Raw genomic sequence first — 20,257 nt, 5'->3', positions numbered from 1 at the left:
ATATGACTTCACCTGAGTTCATATGCAGTAATGCATAGACTAGTAGTTTTAAGAAAATGAATTCCAAGTATAAGCACTTACAAGATACACCAACAGCTTCAGGATGTTGAGAAGTTAAGCACAGCTATCAAAAACCTGATAGCTTCAAACCACTTATTAAAAAGGACTTATTACATTCTTAAAGTCAAGCATTCAATTTAAAACACAGAATACCAAATCAAGTGAACTATGCAAATGACAACATCTGAATGCTTAATATCAGGTTGTTGAAGGCCCAAACTTAGTTGCCATTTGCTATAGAACTAGTACTTTAAAACATAAAATTTCCTACTGTCATTAAAGAGTAAAATATTGGCAACACAGAAAGAGGAAGAAAACAAAAAAGTAACACAAACCCCTCCTCGTTGACCATCCACATGTATGGCACGAATGTGATCTGCCAAATCTGGACTGGAGCTGAAGCAAGCATGACAATGGTCCCAACAACAGTTATAAGCAATGCTTTTTGCAGAGGAGGCAGGAACTCCTTGTCCATTCATCATAACTGGAGTTGAACGCCCACTGGAAATTGTGCTGTCTACGTCCATAATAGTGCTGCTTATGCTGCAAAACAAAAACAAAAAACAAACAAACAAAAAAAAAGGCAAAGTTTGCATTTGTTGCATGTGAACAGAACAAATAAAAATTGTATCTCTTTGGGGCTTTGTTTCAAATATATTTAGATGGGTTGAAAAGAAACTCTTATACAAACTTACTGTTTATTGCAGTTCATCACCTTAATGTAAAGTCAGGAAATAGCTACTATTACTTGACAATGTAACTTCTTCTGGACATGAGCAACAAAAGGGAGGAATGAAAAATGCTCCCATTCACTGACTTGTGTGAAAATTAAATCTCATTATTACTACAGTAATTTTTAAGCTACATTAAACAGCCATACGTTATTTTTGTTTCCCAGAAGAAAAATTGCTCCAGCATGGTGTCTATCACATACATGGTCTAAACTAATGCTTTCTGGTTTTGTTGTGTGTGGGTTTAAAACAATAACAACAACAAACACCAGAACAACAAGCACCAGAAAACAAAAACCAGCACTAGTGGGGATATGGCCAGCAGGGGTCATTTCCATCAGCCGTTCTGCTCTGTATCTTGGCAAATACAGAATGGAGTATCAAACTGGACCAGAAAAAACATTGCAGAGTGTGTATTCTTTCCATATATAAACAAGAAGGCATGTAGTTAAATGGATATTTTTCCTGGATAAACATTAACTAGCTACTGATGTACTTTTTGTAACCTTGTGAGCCTGTTCTTTGCCTTTTAGGACCTTTATGTTTTTGTCTTCCACAAACCCACAACATTACAGTACAGCTCATCTTTGAAATGACCTCAGGTGGTCAAATCTCCTGCCCAAACAGGAGCATGCGAGACCAGACTGCTTATGGTCTTGTCCAATTTAGTTGTTAACGGGCGTTTTTTGAAGTCTGGAGTTTCTGCTGCCTTTCTGAACAATTTTCCCAATGTCTGATTAACTTCATTGTGGGGGAGGGGAAATTTCCCAACATCAAAATTTCCAGTGTTGCAACTTCTGCCTGTTGCCTCTCATCCTTGGAAGATGTAGGGCTGAGATGACTCTGACTCCTCCTTTGCTAAACCTCCCTATCAGGTCAGTGAAAAGAACAATAACCCTGCCCTTCTTATCCTCAAACTGAAGAAATCCATTCTCTCAGCCTCTCCATGTATAGCATTTGCTTGAGTCTTCTAACCACCTCGCAGACTCTCTACCAGATCCTCTCCTGTATGTATCTGGGATGAGTCCCAAACTGGACACAGTAATCTAGACACAGTTTTAATAGTGCCAAGAAGAGTTGAGGTATCACTTCTATTGGCCACACAGATACTGGGCTGTATCAGCAAAAATGTATGCAGCAGTAATTTTTGCATAGGTGTCTATATATATTCTTCTGAGCAAAATGCAAGGGAAAAAAATCCAATTACATTACTTGAAAGAAAATAATAACTTCCTATTCAGCTCTACATAATATTTATGACTTTCTAAGTTGTATTAATATCATACCCCTTTTTTCCCCCACCTCTTGCACATAATTTTTATGCTAAAACATTCTGCTTTTAAAGGTACAGGTGCTGTTTCGTATTTTTTGACCACCACTGTTTACATACCCATTATTGTTCTATTACACATTTTGAAAAGGATGAAACAAAAACTGCCATTATTAAAAACTTGAAGATGCATTAGCAAACATTAGCATGTTTGCTCTGTTGCTCTAAAAGCTTTTACTTAGCTTCTCTTTTTCAATCACTACTGTGCTACCATTTTTTCCTGTGATAGATTTGGAATTCATCACAGATATTTGCTTTGTTTAGATTTCCATCCCTCACCTCTCATGTGGATTCCACTGCATTTATAAATAAAAAACGCTTTGCCTTACTCAAAATCACAGATTCCCTTTACCAATACGTTAAGCTTCAGTTTTAACTACCCCAAGGAACTTGGCTTCACAAGCGAATTCTGATCTGAGCAATATCAGCAAGGTAACATTCATGAAAACGCTGACTACCATATCTCAAGTGCAGATCCCTTGAAAAACTTGCAACCAGCCAGTTTTCTCCTATTATTAAAGCTGATTATTCATACTATTAAAGCTATTATTATTAAATATACCTATAAATAAAATTAAATAAAAATAAATAAAAAATAAACCTATTATTAAATCTATTATTCGTAGGCCTTTGTTTTCCAAGTTAAAGTTTTAAAGAACTTCTCAATGGTTTTTTGTTTAAATAAATCAAATGCATACTCCCTAAATGCTATACAAATGCCATATGCTTCCCCCCCACACTCAATTTCAAAAAAGATCACAATCCATGACTAGCAAATAAAAATGGCCAAGAGATATAGCTTCAAATCTGTTCCATATCACTGCCTTTCCCAAAAACTTCATATTTACCAGAAACTTTAAAAAAAAAAAAAAATCAACATCAACTAGCACTGAGCTGAAGCTACCAGTACCAACAGAGTTAACAGCCACTAACTAAAACTACTGGTAATAGTAATTTAGGATCTCTGCAGGAAATTGTCAGAAGCTCTAAGTGTAAAATACATTGCAAGCAACCCCAATTTTTCCATCATGCAAGGTCCACAGTAGATGCAACTAGGGGTATGACATCCCTTCCTTTCTCAGCTAATACTTAAGACAAAAATTATTCCCAAAAGTAAAAATCTGTAAAGTTGTGTTATGAAAGCAAAGTTTACCAACATGATGACAGGAAAATTGAATAAATAATTAAATGTGACCACCCACACACCTGAGTCTGACTTATCCAAATGCAGTTTTCTCAATATCAATACTTAAGAGGTAGGTTTGAATGCATACAAGATGGCACAGAGCCTGACCACTTCTGTCGCACACAGTAATGTTACACAGATCAGTGGTTCCAACAGGAAGTTGCTTAACCAAGGATGGCAAAGCACTGCAGATACAGCACTCATGCAACAACTGCCTCAGACCATTTAACGTGGGTAAGTAGCCATAATTTTGTCACAATTGAAAGGTACCAAAATACAGTACTTAAAGTAGGAGCTCTAATTTCCGAACTATTGGCAGTCAGAGTTTCTACATCCACCAACATTAGTCTCATTCTGAAAAACCCCAGAAGCAAGGATAAACAAACTTCCAACTAAGAGGAGGTATGGTGCTGGTGACCACAAGGACAGACTATGAAGGGGTATTTAGCACAGTTCTCTCATGGGCTTCCTGGTTTTACACCCAAGTAGTAGCAGGAAAGTAATGAGAAAACATAACCCACAACAAGTTCTATAAAATAACTGATGGGAGAGGGAGCACAAGCATGCACTCATGCACAAATGTGTGGTTTCTCCAGTTCACGGGCAAAAACACAACACACCTCAAACTGATGAACCTGTAGCACGAGAGTTTATTTCATATTACAAATGCAATGGAATGTACCTCAACCACCTTATGATACCAATTCACAGGTCTCTAATTTTACAGCCTAAGGAATGCAAATACTTAGGGGGGTTTTCTGTTGATGGTGCTTGGTGGGTTTTTGTTTTAATGTTATCCTACCTGTAGATAATTACTCCTGTTTTAAAGAAAAAATGGAAAAGGCAACTAGTACTACCAGCACAGAAAAAGATATTCTGATAAGTAGGGTTATTAATGACATTAGAAACCAAAAGCACTTAGAAAGCTGATTTAGTTTTAACAGTTTAAATGTTTGCTTGGTTTTGTTCTCATAGCCTAAGTGTTTGCTAAGGGCTAACAGATTAGAGTTGCACATGCAATTTCAAAATTTCTTATCAGAGGAACTGGAGTAAGTGCTATGGACAGCCTTTTTTTAAACTAAGTAGTAGCATATAGAATTTCTTGGAAATTGAGGATAAAATGCTACAGTGGAATATGAATCTATAAGCTATTCAAGATAAAGTCTAAAAATGGGGGAAAAAATGTAGCTCAAGTCCAGCTGCATGATCAGCTTTTTGTTTAAGAGGGAACTCCCTCCCTTCTTCTAGCTTGAAGAACTTAATGTAAGACATTAAAGAGTACAGACAAGTATTGCTGTAACAGGACCAAGAAGAGAAACAGCTAAACTGCTTATAAAAAGAAATGACTGGGAGTCACACAATGAGAGATCACTCCTTTCCTGGTGGTTCTCTTGATAGCCTCCATCAAAACACAAGAAACTCACTGCTGTGACACATTCCTTCTCCAGAAATAACCCATTAAATAAAACTGTAAAATTCATTATTTTTGTTTTGTCTTCTGGGTCACCAGAACCAACAAGTTTCTGGTGATCAGGCACTTCACAGTACTGAGAAGCTAGAATTATTTTCTGTCTTTCCCACTTAACAATTTTCTGGGTCACTCAGGAAAAAGGTAAAGGCTGCAAAGAGAATCTGTGAAAGACAAGCAACAACCTTCCTCTTTGTCACAGTGCCCTGTGCAGCTCAAGAATGTGTACACTTTCTCTAGTCTTCCACATACTGAGAAAATATTATGAAGCTTTTCATGGAAAAGTTTGTAGCATCAGAGAAGACACTGACTTGAGAAGACTTTTTTTGTTTTTTGGGATTTCAGAAAGGGTGCAAGGGCAGGACATACAAGCACGGACACACTCCACCATCCTATCTAGTCCACATGAGTCTCTTCCTGACCAAAGGAGTAGAAGCACGTCAATTCCACCCAAGAAGGGCTAGAATACCAAAAGAGTGCCTGTGTATCTATGAATAGGGCTTTTCAATCCAATCTGAATTTCTATCTGCTTGAGATGATCCAAGAGAGGGAAAAGCTCCTTAACAAAGGGAATGTAGCAATGGAAATTACATCCTTCTGCTTTCTCATCTGAAATCCACAAAGCCTGTGAGTGGGAAAGTAATGTGTATCAAAGAGGAGAAAAACAAAGTAAGGAAAACAGATATTCTGACAAACTACTCGTAACAAAGCAAAACAGTTGAAATAATTTTTTAGCTATATAAGTGAAATTAAGTTTTTCTGTCTTTTTCTAAGCCCTTTTTCCCCAACCAGGAGATCTGTTTAAATCCTGACTGCCACTATCAAAGCAGAATGACACGAGTAGAACTTAAGCGCTTGTGGCATTCCCCTATTGCTAGTGACAGACAGGTCTGGGTTTGCTCCCAAGCTGTAAGCAGGCTACAGCTCCATTGTAATGGATCTATAGACCATAGCCTGATGAAGAACATTAGACATTTGAGTTTCAGAGAGTTCAACTCAGGGGTCATCCCAAACAATAGAGCATCAAAAACAGTCACTGCTGGAGAGAGCCTGCATATACAATAGCTGTTTTTAAGAAGCACCATTGAAAAGACCGACTAATTACTAAAATTTAAAACTGTTACAGCAAGCACAACATAGTCTTCGAGCTTATGTTATCCCTACTTTCATCCTAATCCCAGCACCAGAATCAATTTGAAGGGAAAAAAAAAAAAAAAAAAAAAAAATCACAGCCTTAGAGGCAAGAACTGAATGCCTTTCTAAAATACCTTACTGAGCCCACACCTCATTTTACCAAATCTGCAAACACTGACAAACAATGCCTTCCAAATGCAGCAAAGTAGAACTGGAAACAGAAAATATTCTCAGAAGAGACAGACCTTTTTCCCCTCCTCCTGCAATTTTTCCCTCTACCAAAAGATCAACAGCTTGGAAATGATACTCACATTTGAAGTGTGTTCATTAAGCAAAAACATTAACACAAGCTTAGGGAAATCAGTACCCCAAAGGCACTGTTTCAGGTCTTATTTTTACCTGTACCTACTTTACCTGTAACTGGAAATAATATATATTTAAAATTAAGCAGATCAAGGTTTTTTTTAGCATCGCTTTTATGTTAAAAGGTTAGTGCCTGCACAATTTATTTGTGCATGTAAACCAAATGCATATAGCTGGTTAAAGCAGTCCAAACAACCCTGAAACTTAAACAAAAAAATAATAGCTAAAATCTTACAAGATGTTGCAAGTAATTTTCACTTTATAGAGAAAAGAAAAGTTTACAAAGAATTTTAAGTCCCAGATTATTACTTTCCTTTAAGGATCTGAGCAAAATTAAGCCATTGTTTGGAGTCATATAAACATGAATATTTTCTAAAAGGAAGAAAAAAAAATCCAAACTAGTCTCAATTTAAAATGCACAAATTTCAAACCATTTATTTCACCATGTGTGCATCTGGGCACTAACTGTTGTGTACAGTTAGATGTGAATGAAAACGTAACAAGCCTGTGATTTAATGTATTAAAGGAAATAGTGTATTCCACATCATTCCTGACACACACTTTGCTCTCCAAGGAGATCGATTTCCTCACTACTGCAAGTAGTCCCATTTAATTTAATGAAAAGGAAGGCCAACAAAATTTTTAGGTCTCTTTTTTGTTATCTAGAAGGAATATCAACAAAAGCAAAATAAGAACAGTACAATTTCATTTTTCCTTTCTATGAATCCCCATTAGCAACTGTCCAGTTGGAAGGAACAGTAGAGCCAGGCACTGAACACATGCACAAAAGCCCAATCAATTTGCTATTATACTTTTAATGTCTGCTAAACATACTCCCTCTAGACCTTAACTGAAGTAACCCTCCCTCAGGCAAAATTCAGACCTAACAGATGGGCCTTATACCATGCCCTTGAGGGTCAATAGGCACTACTTCAGTCTGATCAACAGGAGCTCATTTCAGAGTTACAGTACCTCCACTGAGAATGGTTAGCTTCTAGTCCCCAGATGTTCTGTAGGTAAGGAAAGGACCCAGCTGATTTCAGCTAACACCAAAGGAAACAACTATGACAGATCCTATAATAACTAACCTCATCTTGTAATGCATCAAATTAAAAACAAGCAGAGATTTCAGTGAACACACACTGCAGAGTTGCTAAAACCAACACTACTGATTAGCCATCAAGCTGTACACTACCCTAAAGCAGGAGAGGAATCGTCAGAAATAGTTTATTCTAAAGTATACAGTAATAATCCAGTCATAAAGCATCAAATCCACAGAAGATTGCCTCCCACTAGATGAAAAGCATGATTAACATTCAAGAATCTAAATACTACAAACCTCACTGGAAGTAGCTGAATATTTTAAGGATTAAAAAAATACCCTGCTAGTTTCTTTAGCTTTTACCAGTCAGTTAAATACCCTGTAATTTCTGCATGAAGCTTCAGTTACAAGTTCCAACCCATATGAGGGAAGCTTGAGAAAGAAAGCTGAACTGTAACACTCAGATAAAATAAACTGAGAATAATGGAAACACTGTAAATGACAGTCATTTCTTACAGCAACTTCAAGGGTTCAAAGCTAGAATACAACAGGAAAGCTTTTACAACATGGAAGACCAAATCACATATCCCCAAAGACAATAAACAGCAATCACAATCATTCAATTGTAAACACCAAATCAAAAAATAATAAAACTTGAAAGAGGAAAAACTAATAATAATGACAGGCATAGTGACATAACTCAACACCTCCTTATTTTTATTTCCCTAGGAAAAGAAGTGAAAACAAAAACCTTCATAAGTTTCCCTATTACTCTATTTGCTATTCCATTCCAAGACAAGGAGTAGAAAAATCTGGTGTATAGTTCTGTCCAATGGACTAGCTCCACAAAAACAACAGGCCACCTGGAAGTTGTACAGTTTTTTGAGGCCATCAAATTCAAAGTGATTTACACTCACTACTTCCTAATGCAATCAATGGTCAAGCGAAGATAAATCCTCACAAAGCTTGGAAATTATCAAATTATTAACCCTGAGCTCAAATATTTGATAGGAAGCTCCTCCATCCATCCCTGGAATCTTATGTATCTTTTTTATATAATCTCTATTACTTCCAAACATGGGAGAGACACTGTCTTCTCCAAAGAGCATCACATTATTAACTTTTACTTTTTCACATCCACTAAGAAATGGGACCTGCAGACCAAAGCTGTTAAAAGCTGATTTAGGACAAATGTCGTTTCTAAAAGCTAACAATTTTAGCGGTACAACTGAACTTGATACAACTCTTTAATAACAGAAACTGCTATATTGCCTCCTAAATGAAAGGAGAGGAAGAATACACTCATATGTATTTGTATTAATATTTATTGAAGGTCAGCAAAAGCTAAATATTAAGCAAAATTTAATGCCAACCTCTTTATGGGTTACTGCCAAAATATGTGCATCAGGGTACCAGCATGCAATAAAATGCAGTGCTCAAGGCAACTATATACAGGTGTCCAAGCAGATTTAAATTAATCTTTGCTTTATGTTCTTCAAATGATTTAAAAGTGAGCCAGCAACAGAGTAGAAAAGTTTAACATTTGTCTGATGTTTTTTGTTCCTCTCCTGGTCTTTGGTGAATTTGGTATTTTATGATGCAACTCCATTGGTAACAGACACACTCCTACTACTAAATTTTCATGATCTATCAATTTAATTCCCCAAATCAAACACCTATGTTCCACAAGCAAACCAGTTTGCCTTATTTTAACAGAGGTAATTTGACTATGACATGGAAATGCCATAATGCTTCAGAGCTCCTACAGTTTCTTTCCACCTAAACAGAATCAAAGTAGACAAAAAAAAAAACTTCAGCTACTCGCATTTCTAAACAGGTGGTGGGGGGCGTGTTTTGTTTGGTTGGTTTTGTTTTGTTTGTTTTACGGTTTTTCCTGAGAAAGCCATTTGCCTTTAATCTAAATAGGACGCATTCAAAATAATTTAATGACTGATAATGATCAGTTTCTGAATTCAGGAAAATCTACCACCACTAAGAAAAAAGGGTATGTGGATAAACCACCATCAAAACAAAACCAGAACAAAAATAATTTGCAGAACATTAAATGGCTGCCAAACAGAAAGATAATTTATGTAGCAACAAGAAATTAGAATACCTGGATCAAAACAGTACGCCAGAACTACATGAAGTAAAAGTCAACAACTTTGTTCTAGAGGCAGTACCTCTGTTCACATCTGCTCTTGCAGCTCCTATCCACAAAGGTCCCTGATATCCGGCAACACAACTGACTCTATGGCTCTTCAGAGGCAAGGGAGGAAATTTAGGATAAACAAAAATGCATATGTCAGCAAAGTCATTTTGTGAAAGTGAGGGAGAACTAACCTAGCAAGTAATAGATATAATACTAAAAAGTTAAGAGGGATAGAGAAGGAAAATAGCAGTGTTTGGTGGTCTAGCATTTTCCAGAAGCACCTTGGACACCTTTAAATAAGTAAAAGCAACATTAAGGAAACTTCTAGATAAAGGAAAAAGGCATGATTTCCAGGACTACATGATTCAAGAGAGTATCTGCTCACTTGGAAGCATCTGTGCTTCTGAATCACTTAGACTTTTTTTTTTTTTTTTAAATCAAACCTATGCTTTACACAGATTAAGTTATTCTAACAAAGACTTCTCAAAATGGACAAGACTCAAAAAGCATTCATAAATCAATCTTAAAAACAAGTCTGCAAAACTCTTTATTGAAAATCTATATCATTATATGACTACAAAGAAATCAACGTAGTGGCAAACAGAATGGTCAAGGCAGAGAATTGTATACAGCATGACAAGTGATAACAAAAAAAACCCTTCTTGTGAAATTATTCTTGAAGCAGCAACTTATGTTAGAGTAAAGCGATGTCTAGATTAGGTATAATTACCTAGAAAAGGGAGCAACACTGGAAACACTTCAGAGTCATACTACAAAACCAGGGGAAGATAGAAAAGCTCTTCAAGACAGAGAAATCTTAGGAACTTAAAATAACAAACATGCACAGGAAACAAAACAAGACTGAGAAACTGTGTTATGAATCACAACCTCTCTAGAGCTGTTTCCACTCTCCTGGATCACTTATTTTGATTATTTAAATTGTTAGGCCTACAATATTTGGGCTCATAATATTTACATAACAAACTTAGGTTATCAGGGATTTGTAGCATACAGAAGAATAGGTAACACAGGAAAGAAACCTGGAATATCACAATATTAGAAGAGCAGTGAGAGAGCAGAGGAGGTAAAACATGCATAACTCATGACAGCATAAAGACTACATATGCAAAAGGATTACATAAATCAAGAAACTGTAAGTGGTTCTGCCTTGAAGATACAAATAAAACTGACTTTCATTTCTGGGAACCACATTATCTTCAACTTGATAATCTCCTTGGAAAGTTAGGGAAGAGCAACAAGCGGCTTATAATTTTCAACTCTTACTGATATAACAGTACATTTACTAGCACAGCTTAAGATCAACACAAAAGAAACACAAACACATTTAGTTGTTAAAGAACTGTGAGGGTTTTTTTTGGTTGGTTGGTTTTTTGCCTTTTTTTTTTTTTTTTTTTGAACCTTGCCTTCCATTCTGAGAACGATAATGAGTATGAAGTAGGCTGTTAACTTCCAGTGCTGATTAGACTTCAGGCACAGCATCAACGAAATTTCACCCCCTGTAATTATTATCCTTCCATTCTCCCACCCTTAGGATGCTTTCCCGCATGCCCACAACACAAAACTCTGAAAATGAGCAGAAGACAAAATGACCAAAACCAGACACAAAACTCCTAAGACCTAAAAAAACCCTCCAGTTTCAGTTACCACCATGTTTACTTGTACAAATTGTCTAATCTACAATTTGGCATGCAAGTTAGCCTATGGAAGTATACTTAAAGACATACCAAACATAGCTTTATTCCAATTTTTTTAAAAAGTTTCTCTGTTTACTGTGTTCTATAATGAAAATACTCTCTTTGCACCCTTAAGATTTTTCTTTTCTTAAGATTTGTAGTGTAAGTTATGATTACAGCACAATAAACTATAATAATCAAAATAAAGACTTCACTGCAATTTTACAGGGGAGCCAGTAATTTGTACAACATGCTGTATTGAACAACATTAACAACAAGTGCAGATTCTTTATGCTATACTCTTATTTAGGTAAAGTATATTTAATAAATTATACTACTATTATATGTGCCGATAACCTTTTCTTTAACAAACCTTTAAACTCAAACAACTTAGGTTCATATTACACTCTCTGACACTACACAAACTATTGAATCACAGCACTCTACTACAGTGCATCAGGTCGCCAACAGGACTTTCAAGGTCACAACAAATCTGCTTTTCTATCATTATTCAGTCTCTTTGCATATACCTTAATTAACCCTCTATTAAAGAAAGTACTCATTAAACTTCAGCAACTGAAGTTTAGCAAAAGATATTTATCTCAAACTCTAGTACAGCAAAAAAAAAAAAAAAAAAAAAGAAAAATAAATCCCAGGTCTTTTGGGATTTTTGATTTGGTTTTGGAGGTCCATTGTTTTTTGGTTGGTTGTTGTGGCTTGGGGTTTTTGGTGGTGGTGGTGGTTAGGGTTTTTTTGTTTTGTTTGCAATTTACCACCATGAAGGGAAAAATGTATCTTCAGAGGCAGGCTTCAATTTTTTTCCCCCAGTTATTTATTGGTTTTTAGTTTTGAAAATCATGAGATTCGTAAACACTATCTTAGTACATTAAAAAATGCCAAAAAACCAACAAATATAAAATGGAATCTTTGTATTTTATTTTCCAAAACAAATTTATTTGAACATGTTCATATTTTAAACATGAACAACTCCAGACAGGACGCATATAAAGTTATAAAAGGGAACTGCTTATATAGATAGATAACAAAACAAGCCAAACAATCTTCCAAAACTATCACTTTTGTTTTTCTGCAAGTCATACCACCAAATAGCAACTGGGAGAGTGGGAAAAAAACCTCACTGTTGACACAAAGGAGTTCCTTACTCACTTCTGCTCCCTTCTCCTGCACAAATTAACTGGATATTATGATCCCACCTGTTTCAAAGATTCCCTGCAATTACTCAGCTCATTTACAGTAGAGACCCATTTTTCACTTCCTCTGGGTTAAGCTCTTGCTTCTTCCTCAGGCTCTTAGACATCGTAGTCCTTACCATACCAAAAGTTTTCTGTGTGTATCTCACATCTTCACCTTGCCACAAGCAAATGGGAACAGAGTATTCCCATGTCAAATGCTCTATCTGCACGCTTCTATGCCATGTCCCCACTTTCCTACCCAATAACAGATTGCTCTACAACTAGTCCAGTGCAATGGGTTCTAGGTGTGCTTCCATACTGTTGCCTTCATGCTACCTCTGCATACTGCTCATTCCCTAACTATTGTTCTCTATTGGATGGCTTTTTTCAAAAAACACATAAATGTACTAAGCTATTGGAAAGCTGTGCAGATTTGAATAAGAGTGGCTATGGTAGAACATTTCTACTGCATCATCCCAAATGGTTTATTTGTGAGCAAGTCCAGAAATGAGTATGTCACATCTCTGCCAAATGGATGTTCAGGCTACACGTAACTTCCAGTTTAGCCTAACTGGTAAGTGGAGGGGCAGGAGGAAAAAAAAAAAAAAAACAAAACAAACCACACACAAAAAAACACACACACACACACACACACACAAAAAAAAAAAAAAAAACACAACCAAACCCCCCCCACACACAGAAGGGGCAGGGAGGTGGGGGGGAGGGAAGAGACCAAGACAGTTCTTTCCCCTACTGCCTAGGAAATTCCCTGAAAGGACCAAACCTCATATTCAGAAGTTGTCAGACTTACTGATGTCACAAACTTGAACCAAATGCACACAGACCTGTGTGGATATACAAATCCAACATAAAAGCAACACCATTTATCTCTTACATTGAATAGGAAAATGTCTTTCTCAACTTCTAGGAAGTATATTTACATCTTAATAAAATAACTATAACAGCTCATTATATCAAGCTCTTTCATCTAGTTCACAAAAAGACCTCATGTTAACCACTCAATTATACCAACCAACAGCTTTAGTCATAAAGATACTCACCATACAAAATATCTGGGCTGTTTTGTCTTCCCATCAAAAGCTATTTTTCTCAGTGCCAGAAAGGCCTGAACATAACCATTACAGAAACAAGGGGTTTATTTTGCAATTTGAAAGCAAATAATAGCAACAACAAATTCAGTCAAATGCTGAAACTATAATTTTTAGCCCAATTTTGGAAACTCAGGTAATTTTATATAGCCTACTCTAACACATCAATATTACACACACTCTCAAAAAAATGTAACGACTTAACCATCTTGCCATGAGTGCTAATGAATGATTCTTTACTTCCTGGATTGGAACAAGTGAGACTATGCAGCAAAGAGAGGCCTGAAGCACTTCTTAATCTGGTCACATGGATATATGAAGCATATGTATTAGTACCATATGCCTTCCTGATTATATTTCAAATTTACTATTTTGCCTTCATAATATCACTCATACAATTCACATGTAAATGCCTAGTCGGTCGTGAAAACGCTTCACTTTTAAAAGTTTAAAAACTAGATAAAGATTATATTTAAACCTTTAAATAACTAGCATTTTAAAATCAGCATATATACTAATGGTTGAGAAGACCTTAATTTTCAATGAGATTTAAAAAAACTCAGACTAGATCCTGGGTTTCTCAAGTATAAATCTCTTCGCTTTCAATCTGTTAGTTTCATACTGCATCATTTCACTCGATAAAATGAACAAACCTCACAATCTGCAGCACAAAAAGGCTGATTATTGAAAAAGACTTATCTGAAACATCTGTTTTCAAAACTGCTTGCTTATTACAGAGGAACAGAATAATAGTTCTAGAAGTATTCTACAAGTCTTGAGTCAATCTCTCGCAATAACAGATTCCGTTGGTGAATAACAGTAAATGTGAAAAGGATAAAAACAAAAAAGAGAGCGAGAGAAAAGAAAATAAAAGAAAAAGAAAGCCTTACAAGTTGCATGAAAATTGCCTGCTTAGTGAAAAAAGATGGACACTAATTAGTGCTGTGCCTGAGGGAACGATTGCTACACAGGTCCAATGACAACCTGTTGCATTTGGTCTATCAGCTAGTCAGTCAGCACCTATATATCATTCAGCAAATACAGCTGATACCTCCAGCTAAAACTTTTTTTTTTTCAGTGCTCCTTGCCTAGTCAGTATGAGGAGAGAGCAAAGGATAAACTGGTAAAAAAGGGTAAAGACGATGTATGAATGGAATACCAGGGGTGATGTCTGGGTGAGAGCACAAAGATGCAAGACAAATTCACAAGGGTACACAAAAAAGCCCTTCATATAGCTTTACAACTCATATTTCTGCTAAAGATGTTATTACAATTGCAAGATCTACCAGTGTCAATCATGAAACTATTTCAGATTTAAATATACTTCTAGTAAACAATATTTAAATGATTTAAGTAATCTAACACTAAGTGTTTGTAAGTAAATATTATAGTTCAGTAATAAGACATCAGGGAGCTGCAGATGCATCTTCACTGCATTCAGATCAGCTGATTTATACCCAAATCCATGCATCTGCTTAGGTCTAGCTTCACTACCTGTGGCATAATGCTAAACTCCTGTGACCGTTCATAGTTAATGGAACCACTATTTCTTTCTTTTCAAGTCATATCAAATGTTTCTCAGCATTGTAATCAGACTAGCTGTTCTAGAGAACTCTGGAGAAACACATTCATTCTTTCAGAACATGTCTGAAGGTAGGGAAAGGCAAAAGAAAATTATCAGCACTCGCATGCAGCCTATTATTACTGAGCCAGTTGATCTGAGCCTGCTCAAGTCATAGACAAACTTCAGCGCAGTAGTGGGAACTTAATACAATTCCCAGGAAAAACCTAGAATGATTACACATCAACGAGATGCTTACTAGTCCCACAATTACTGCTCTCAACTCTCATGACTAATACCTCTGAGCTGAAAATGCCACCTGGTTATCCTAGGCATCAGTTTGGGGGTTGGGGGTTGTTTTGGGGGGGGGGGGGGGGGGGGGGGCGCTGGAGAGGGAAGGCGGGTGCAATGAGAAGATATTTTCTTAACAAGTTTGTCTATGTGCATGGAAATAGCCAGTTAAAATTTACCATAAATTTCAGGGCATCGATATTCATAATTATAACTGTTTCTTGTGTTGTACTAAATACTAACAAACAAATTTCCTACAGTAATGCCTCAAATTATTTATTCTGTTAGCAGATACTCTCTAAATACATTCAAAACATTAGTAAGAGAAGTTGCCCAACTGTAGTTATATTTTGATCATATGTATGATTTATCAGCTGTTTTAATTGTAGTTTATTTTATATTTGATATTGCTAAACTAAAAATCAAAGAAAGAACACATTGATCATTGTGGAAAATGATAACAACTGTACACAGAGAAACACGAATTTGATCACTCATGGAATTCAGGCCCTCTCACCACACCCTCTTCTTTATTCAAATTTTCTAAAGAGGAAACAAGAAAAAAAAAATCCCAAGCCTAGAGGCATGTTCTAAATGTTACCAAACCTGCCTACAGCAGAGAATCTTTATCAAGTATACCCTTCTATCAGCTTCCTCTTAACACAGGGAGTGTAAATTCAAGCATGTTAGTTCAATTTCTTTCTTTCGTTTTCTCTTTTCCCTCCCTTGGGTAATCATACTCTACAACACACTGTGAGGTGAGACAGCAAGTGTCTTAGGACTTCAGAGACACAGGTAGTCAACAAAGGTCATGAAGTACTGCACAATATACTATTTCATATGAAATGTCACTTAATAGATACAATAGCATTTTCTAATAGTTACAGAGCTTACATTTTGATGCAAAGGTAACAAAATCATTGAATGATTAATTCTTTAAAGATTTTAAAATATTATCATAAACCAGTACCTCCACCTATAAGTCTAAACTGCTCCCAGCTGCTATTTCACCATCTCACCTCACACACTCTAGTTCTTCGACACATCCCCTACCTTTTGCAACACTCTCCTTGTCTGTCTGATCATCTAAAACACACAAGAGTATGTTGTGGCTGACTTCCAAGCAGCAGTAATCATTTGGATCACTAGGTCAAGCAAGTGACTTGCTGGACTACATGTGGGAAAAATAATAAAGCATTCTACCATGCTGCAGGAAGGAGTGCAAACAAAATGAAATTTTCCATCCCAAGGAATAACAAATGGCACTCTTGGTAGCATTGCTGTTTTCCTACCTAACTCAACAAGCAGGCTTTGAAATTACAGCACAAAATCTACACTCAGCACCTCAAGTTTTCAGCCTGGCAGTTCAAGATAAAACTTTGCAAAGATTAAAACCAAGGCGCAGCCCTTATTTCAAACACTAAATGCAGAGTCTCACTCCTGCAACCGAGTCTGTATCAATGGTACTGGAAAGGAGCAACAACAAGTACACACATAGATTCAACTGTGTGACTATAGCAAGACAACCATGAGAACAATGACAGAGAAAGTAGCACACTAGCTCTGCAGTGCACAAACAAGACAAAATGACACTGTACTTCCAGAAAAACCCTGCAAGTTATTTCTGTTATTTCCCAAACCCACAAATTGACATGCACTCAGATAAGATCAGGATCAGATTGATTTTAATTCTATGAGAAACAATAAACTATTATCTTAGAACTCCATTATGAACCTGTTTTATTTCCAGAAGTCTACTTCCATACTTCTGTGATTTCACATAAAATCTCAGCTTTTGAAAAAAACAAACCAAACAAAACCTCAGTACCCAGCCCCCTTTCCATCTTGCGCAAGTATGGAAGAAAGAAAATGTTTTTAACACTTTAAGTTAGATCTAGTGATGCCACACTTGTGGAATACAGATATTTGTATAGCTACACAGAATTTGATCTAATATATATTCAAAGTACATTTCTGGACCAAACCACATAATCCTTCACACTTAACAATGAAACCATCTTAAGAAAGGACCAACAAAATTGTAATTGTTACTTAACTGTAACTCTAACAGGGAAGTCAAAGACTTTTTAAAGCTAAACTGAAACAAAAAGATCACACAAGTTTCTTAAACTATTTTAAAGTACTAATTAGCAAAGGTACTTACAGCATTTTAAGGCTGCTCTTATGTCCATTTTTCATTCTATTTTCAGTTTGTCAGCTAAACTGTTACACACAACATCCAAGAAAGCTACTGCATAAACCACCTTCTTTGAAACGCTTGACTTAGTAAGCTAAGCTAAACCTGAAAGGCAAAATTCAACCATGTGTGAGAATTTGGTTGTGCCTTTCCACAAAAATCAAGCTAAAGCCTCAGTCAAATGAGAGACGCACCTTTAACACAGAAAAACGTAAGAAACCATCTTTACAATTGCTATTACAGAACTCATCCAAAGAAGACTTTGAACCTCAATTTACTGAGCTTCGCTTAATACTGTGCATACTTATTACCTGTACACACTTAATATGGAAAGGCTTTTTATTTTAGTAAACTAGATTTTTCTTTCCACTACTATTTTAAGAGCTTTCTGCCTCTAGTGCAGAGATCTTGGTGCAGGTAAAAACCACATCCCTGGATGATCTCCCATCCTGAAGCTCTGGTACACCCTGCCTGTCCGTTAGTGCAAGATACAACCCTAAAGAACCCCAAAAGCATCATCTGAAAAAAATCAGCTTTTGGGGAGAGCGGTAACCAAATATCGTCACCTGAACAGGCAGCGCCCTGTGCTCAGATGGCACTGGGGGCCGTTCCGGGGCTCTCCATCAGACGCCTAACGGTGATGGCTGCAGCTCCAGCAGCCCCCACGCCGCCTGCCGCCCGGTGCCAAGCCGGGGGGTGCGTCCTCTCCTCCCAAAAGCAGCGCACAAGCTTTCGAAGGGCGCCCGGAGAAGCAGAAACCGCGGTGGGGGAGCAGGGCCCGCCGCATCGCCGCAGGCCGCCGCCCGCCCCGCCCGGCGCAAGTTGGCCGGAGAAACCTGTGGCTGCCCCGCGTCGCCGCCTTGACAGCCCCCACGGCTGGGAGGGGGGCGAGGGGCAGCCAGCGCCCAGAGAAAAGGGCCCCCTTGGCCGCTGCGGCAGGGCGGGCGGGCTGGCGAGCCCCCCGGCGCTGTGGGGCGGGGAGGCGACCGGACATGGCGCCCGCCAGCCCCCAGACCCGAGGGACCCCCTGCTCCCCAGGGAAGGGCGGGGAAAGTGCAGAGGCGAAGGCGGCCACCGGCGGGGACCAAGAAGCGCACTGACCTGTCCTCCGAGTCCATGCGACTGAGGGGCTCCCCGTCCGAGGACATCTCCAGGCTGCCGCGCCGGCCCCCCGACGTGGCGCTGCAGCTGCTGCTGCCGCTGCTGCTGCCGCCGCCGCCGGTGCCGTAGCCCTCGTCGCCACCGCTGGACACGCTGCTGGAGCTGCTCCCCCCGCCGCCGCCTGCGCCGCGGCCCAGCCCGTCCTCCTGACTGCCCCGGGGGCCCTTGGGCTCCTCCTTGGCGTCGGCCTCGCTGCTGCCGCCGGGGCTCAGCGAGCGGGTCTCGTCGCTGCAACAGCCACTGCTCGTGCTGCTGCTCCCCACCAGGCTGCTCTCCTCCTCCTCGCCGCCCTCCTCCTCCTCCTCCTCCTCTTCTTCTTCTTCTTCTTCTTCCTCCTCCTCGTCCTCCCCGTCCCCGGCCTGGCTGGCGCTCTCCGGGCTCGGCTCCGACATGCTCTCCGCCTCGCCGTTCAGCAGCAACAGCGACTCAGTTTCCGCCGCGGCCGCCGCCGAGGCCGAAAGCGACAACGAGGACCCGGACACAGCCCCGGCGGCCTCCTCCTCCTCGGCTGCCGCGGCGGCGATCGCCGCCTCGCCGGGAAGCAGCCCCTCCGGCTCCGCCATGTCGCTGCGAGCGGCCGCCATGGCGCCTGCGAGTCGCTGCGAGCGGAGCGGGGCCGGGCGGGCGGGCGCGCGCGGCGGCAGCAGCGGCAGCAGCAGCAACGGCGGGGGCGTGCGCGTGTCCCGTGCGAGCGCGCGCGGCCGCGTTCCTCCCTCCACGCTCCCCCCTTCCCGCTGCCCTTCTCACCCGCACAATCGCAGAGAGGAGGGGCTGGGGCGGCCGCCCGCCGCCGCACGCGCTACGGAACGCGCCCGGGGACAAAAATCGTGAGAAAGGGCGGAGCGGCCGCCCCCCTGGCGCGGGAGGGGCGGTGACGGGGCGGCGGTTGGGCGGCGGGGACAGTCGCTCGCTTTCCAACGTCCAGCTTGAGTCGCGTCATCATTACTCACACTCCGCGGCTCCACACTCGTGTGCGGGGGTGGGGGGAGTCACGCAGGACGAGCCGGGAACGGGGAACCAGGAACCCCCGGCCAGGAGGCGCAGCCGCCGCACCCCTTTTCCCCCTAAACCTCCCCGGCGGCCAAAGTGCCCAAAATCTCATCAGCCTCCGGGGTGTTTCGGTCACAAGCTGGGCAGCTTTAGTCCTACGGGGCTGCTGGAGGGAGGGTGCAAAGAGAGCGGGTGTCACAGCGTGACATTTGTACCCGTGAGAGGATAACGGGGGTGGGAGGAGGGTGTGGGGAGTCCAGAGATGACTGCGCTCGTAGTAACTAAAATAGGGAGGAAACGGAACACAACTTAGGAGAAAGGGAGAAACGAGCACAGAGATCTACAGGGTGCAGGTCACAATGTGACATTACCCAGTGGGAACTGTCAAAAGACAAGCTCGGCTGAGGCACAAAGGAGACAGAAAAGGGTTTTCAGCGGTAGTAACAAAAAGGAATGAAAAAGTGGGCATGGTATGCAGTGAGGAGAACGAGCAAAGAGAATAAACTAGATGTGGCCTTAAACATCCGTTTGCAGCAGAGAGGTGTGTTGGCTATCAGGTAAAAGCAGTGTAACTAAAGGGGAATGCAAAATATAG

General features: G+C 39.8%; 1 protein-coding gene across 2 annotated transcripts in view; it reads right to left on the bottom strand.

The window, feature by feature from the left end:
* The window catches only part of AEBP2 (AE binding protein 2), a 49,072-nt gene extending 29,622 nt beyond the window's left edge, over positions 1-19,450 (bottom strand). The window contains exons 1-2 of one of the 2 annotated variants that reach the window (XM_065858124.2): positions 18,613-19,450; positions 396-603 (exon numbers count right to left, since the gene is read on the bottom strand). In XM_065858124.2, coding sequence (XP_065714196.2) covers positions 396-603; positions 18,613-19,256 — 852 coding nt within the window. In that variant the 5' untranslated portion in view covers positions 19,257-19,450. The remainder of the gene's footprint in view (positions 1-395; positions 604-18,612) is intronic. The other variant, XM_065858133.2, reaches the window with a different exon arrangement.
* Between the last annotated feature and the right edge of the window lie 807 nt (positions 19,451-20,257).

This window comes from Patagioenas fasciata, chromosome 1, assembly GCF_037038585.1.
Source record: "Patagioenas fasciata isolate bPatFas1 chromosome 1, bPatFas1.hap1, whole genome shotgun sequence".
Lineage (NCBI taxonomy): Eukaryota > Metazoa > Chordata > Aves > Columbiformes > Columbidae > Patagioenas > Patagioenas fasciata.
Note: the sequence above shows the minus strand (reverse complement) of the source record. Positions and strands in the feature narration are given on the sequence as shown.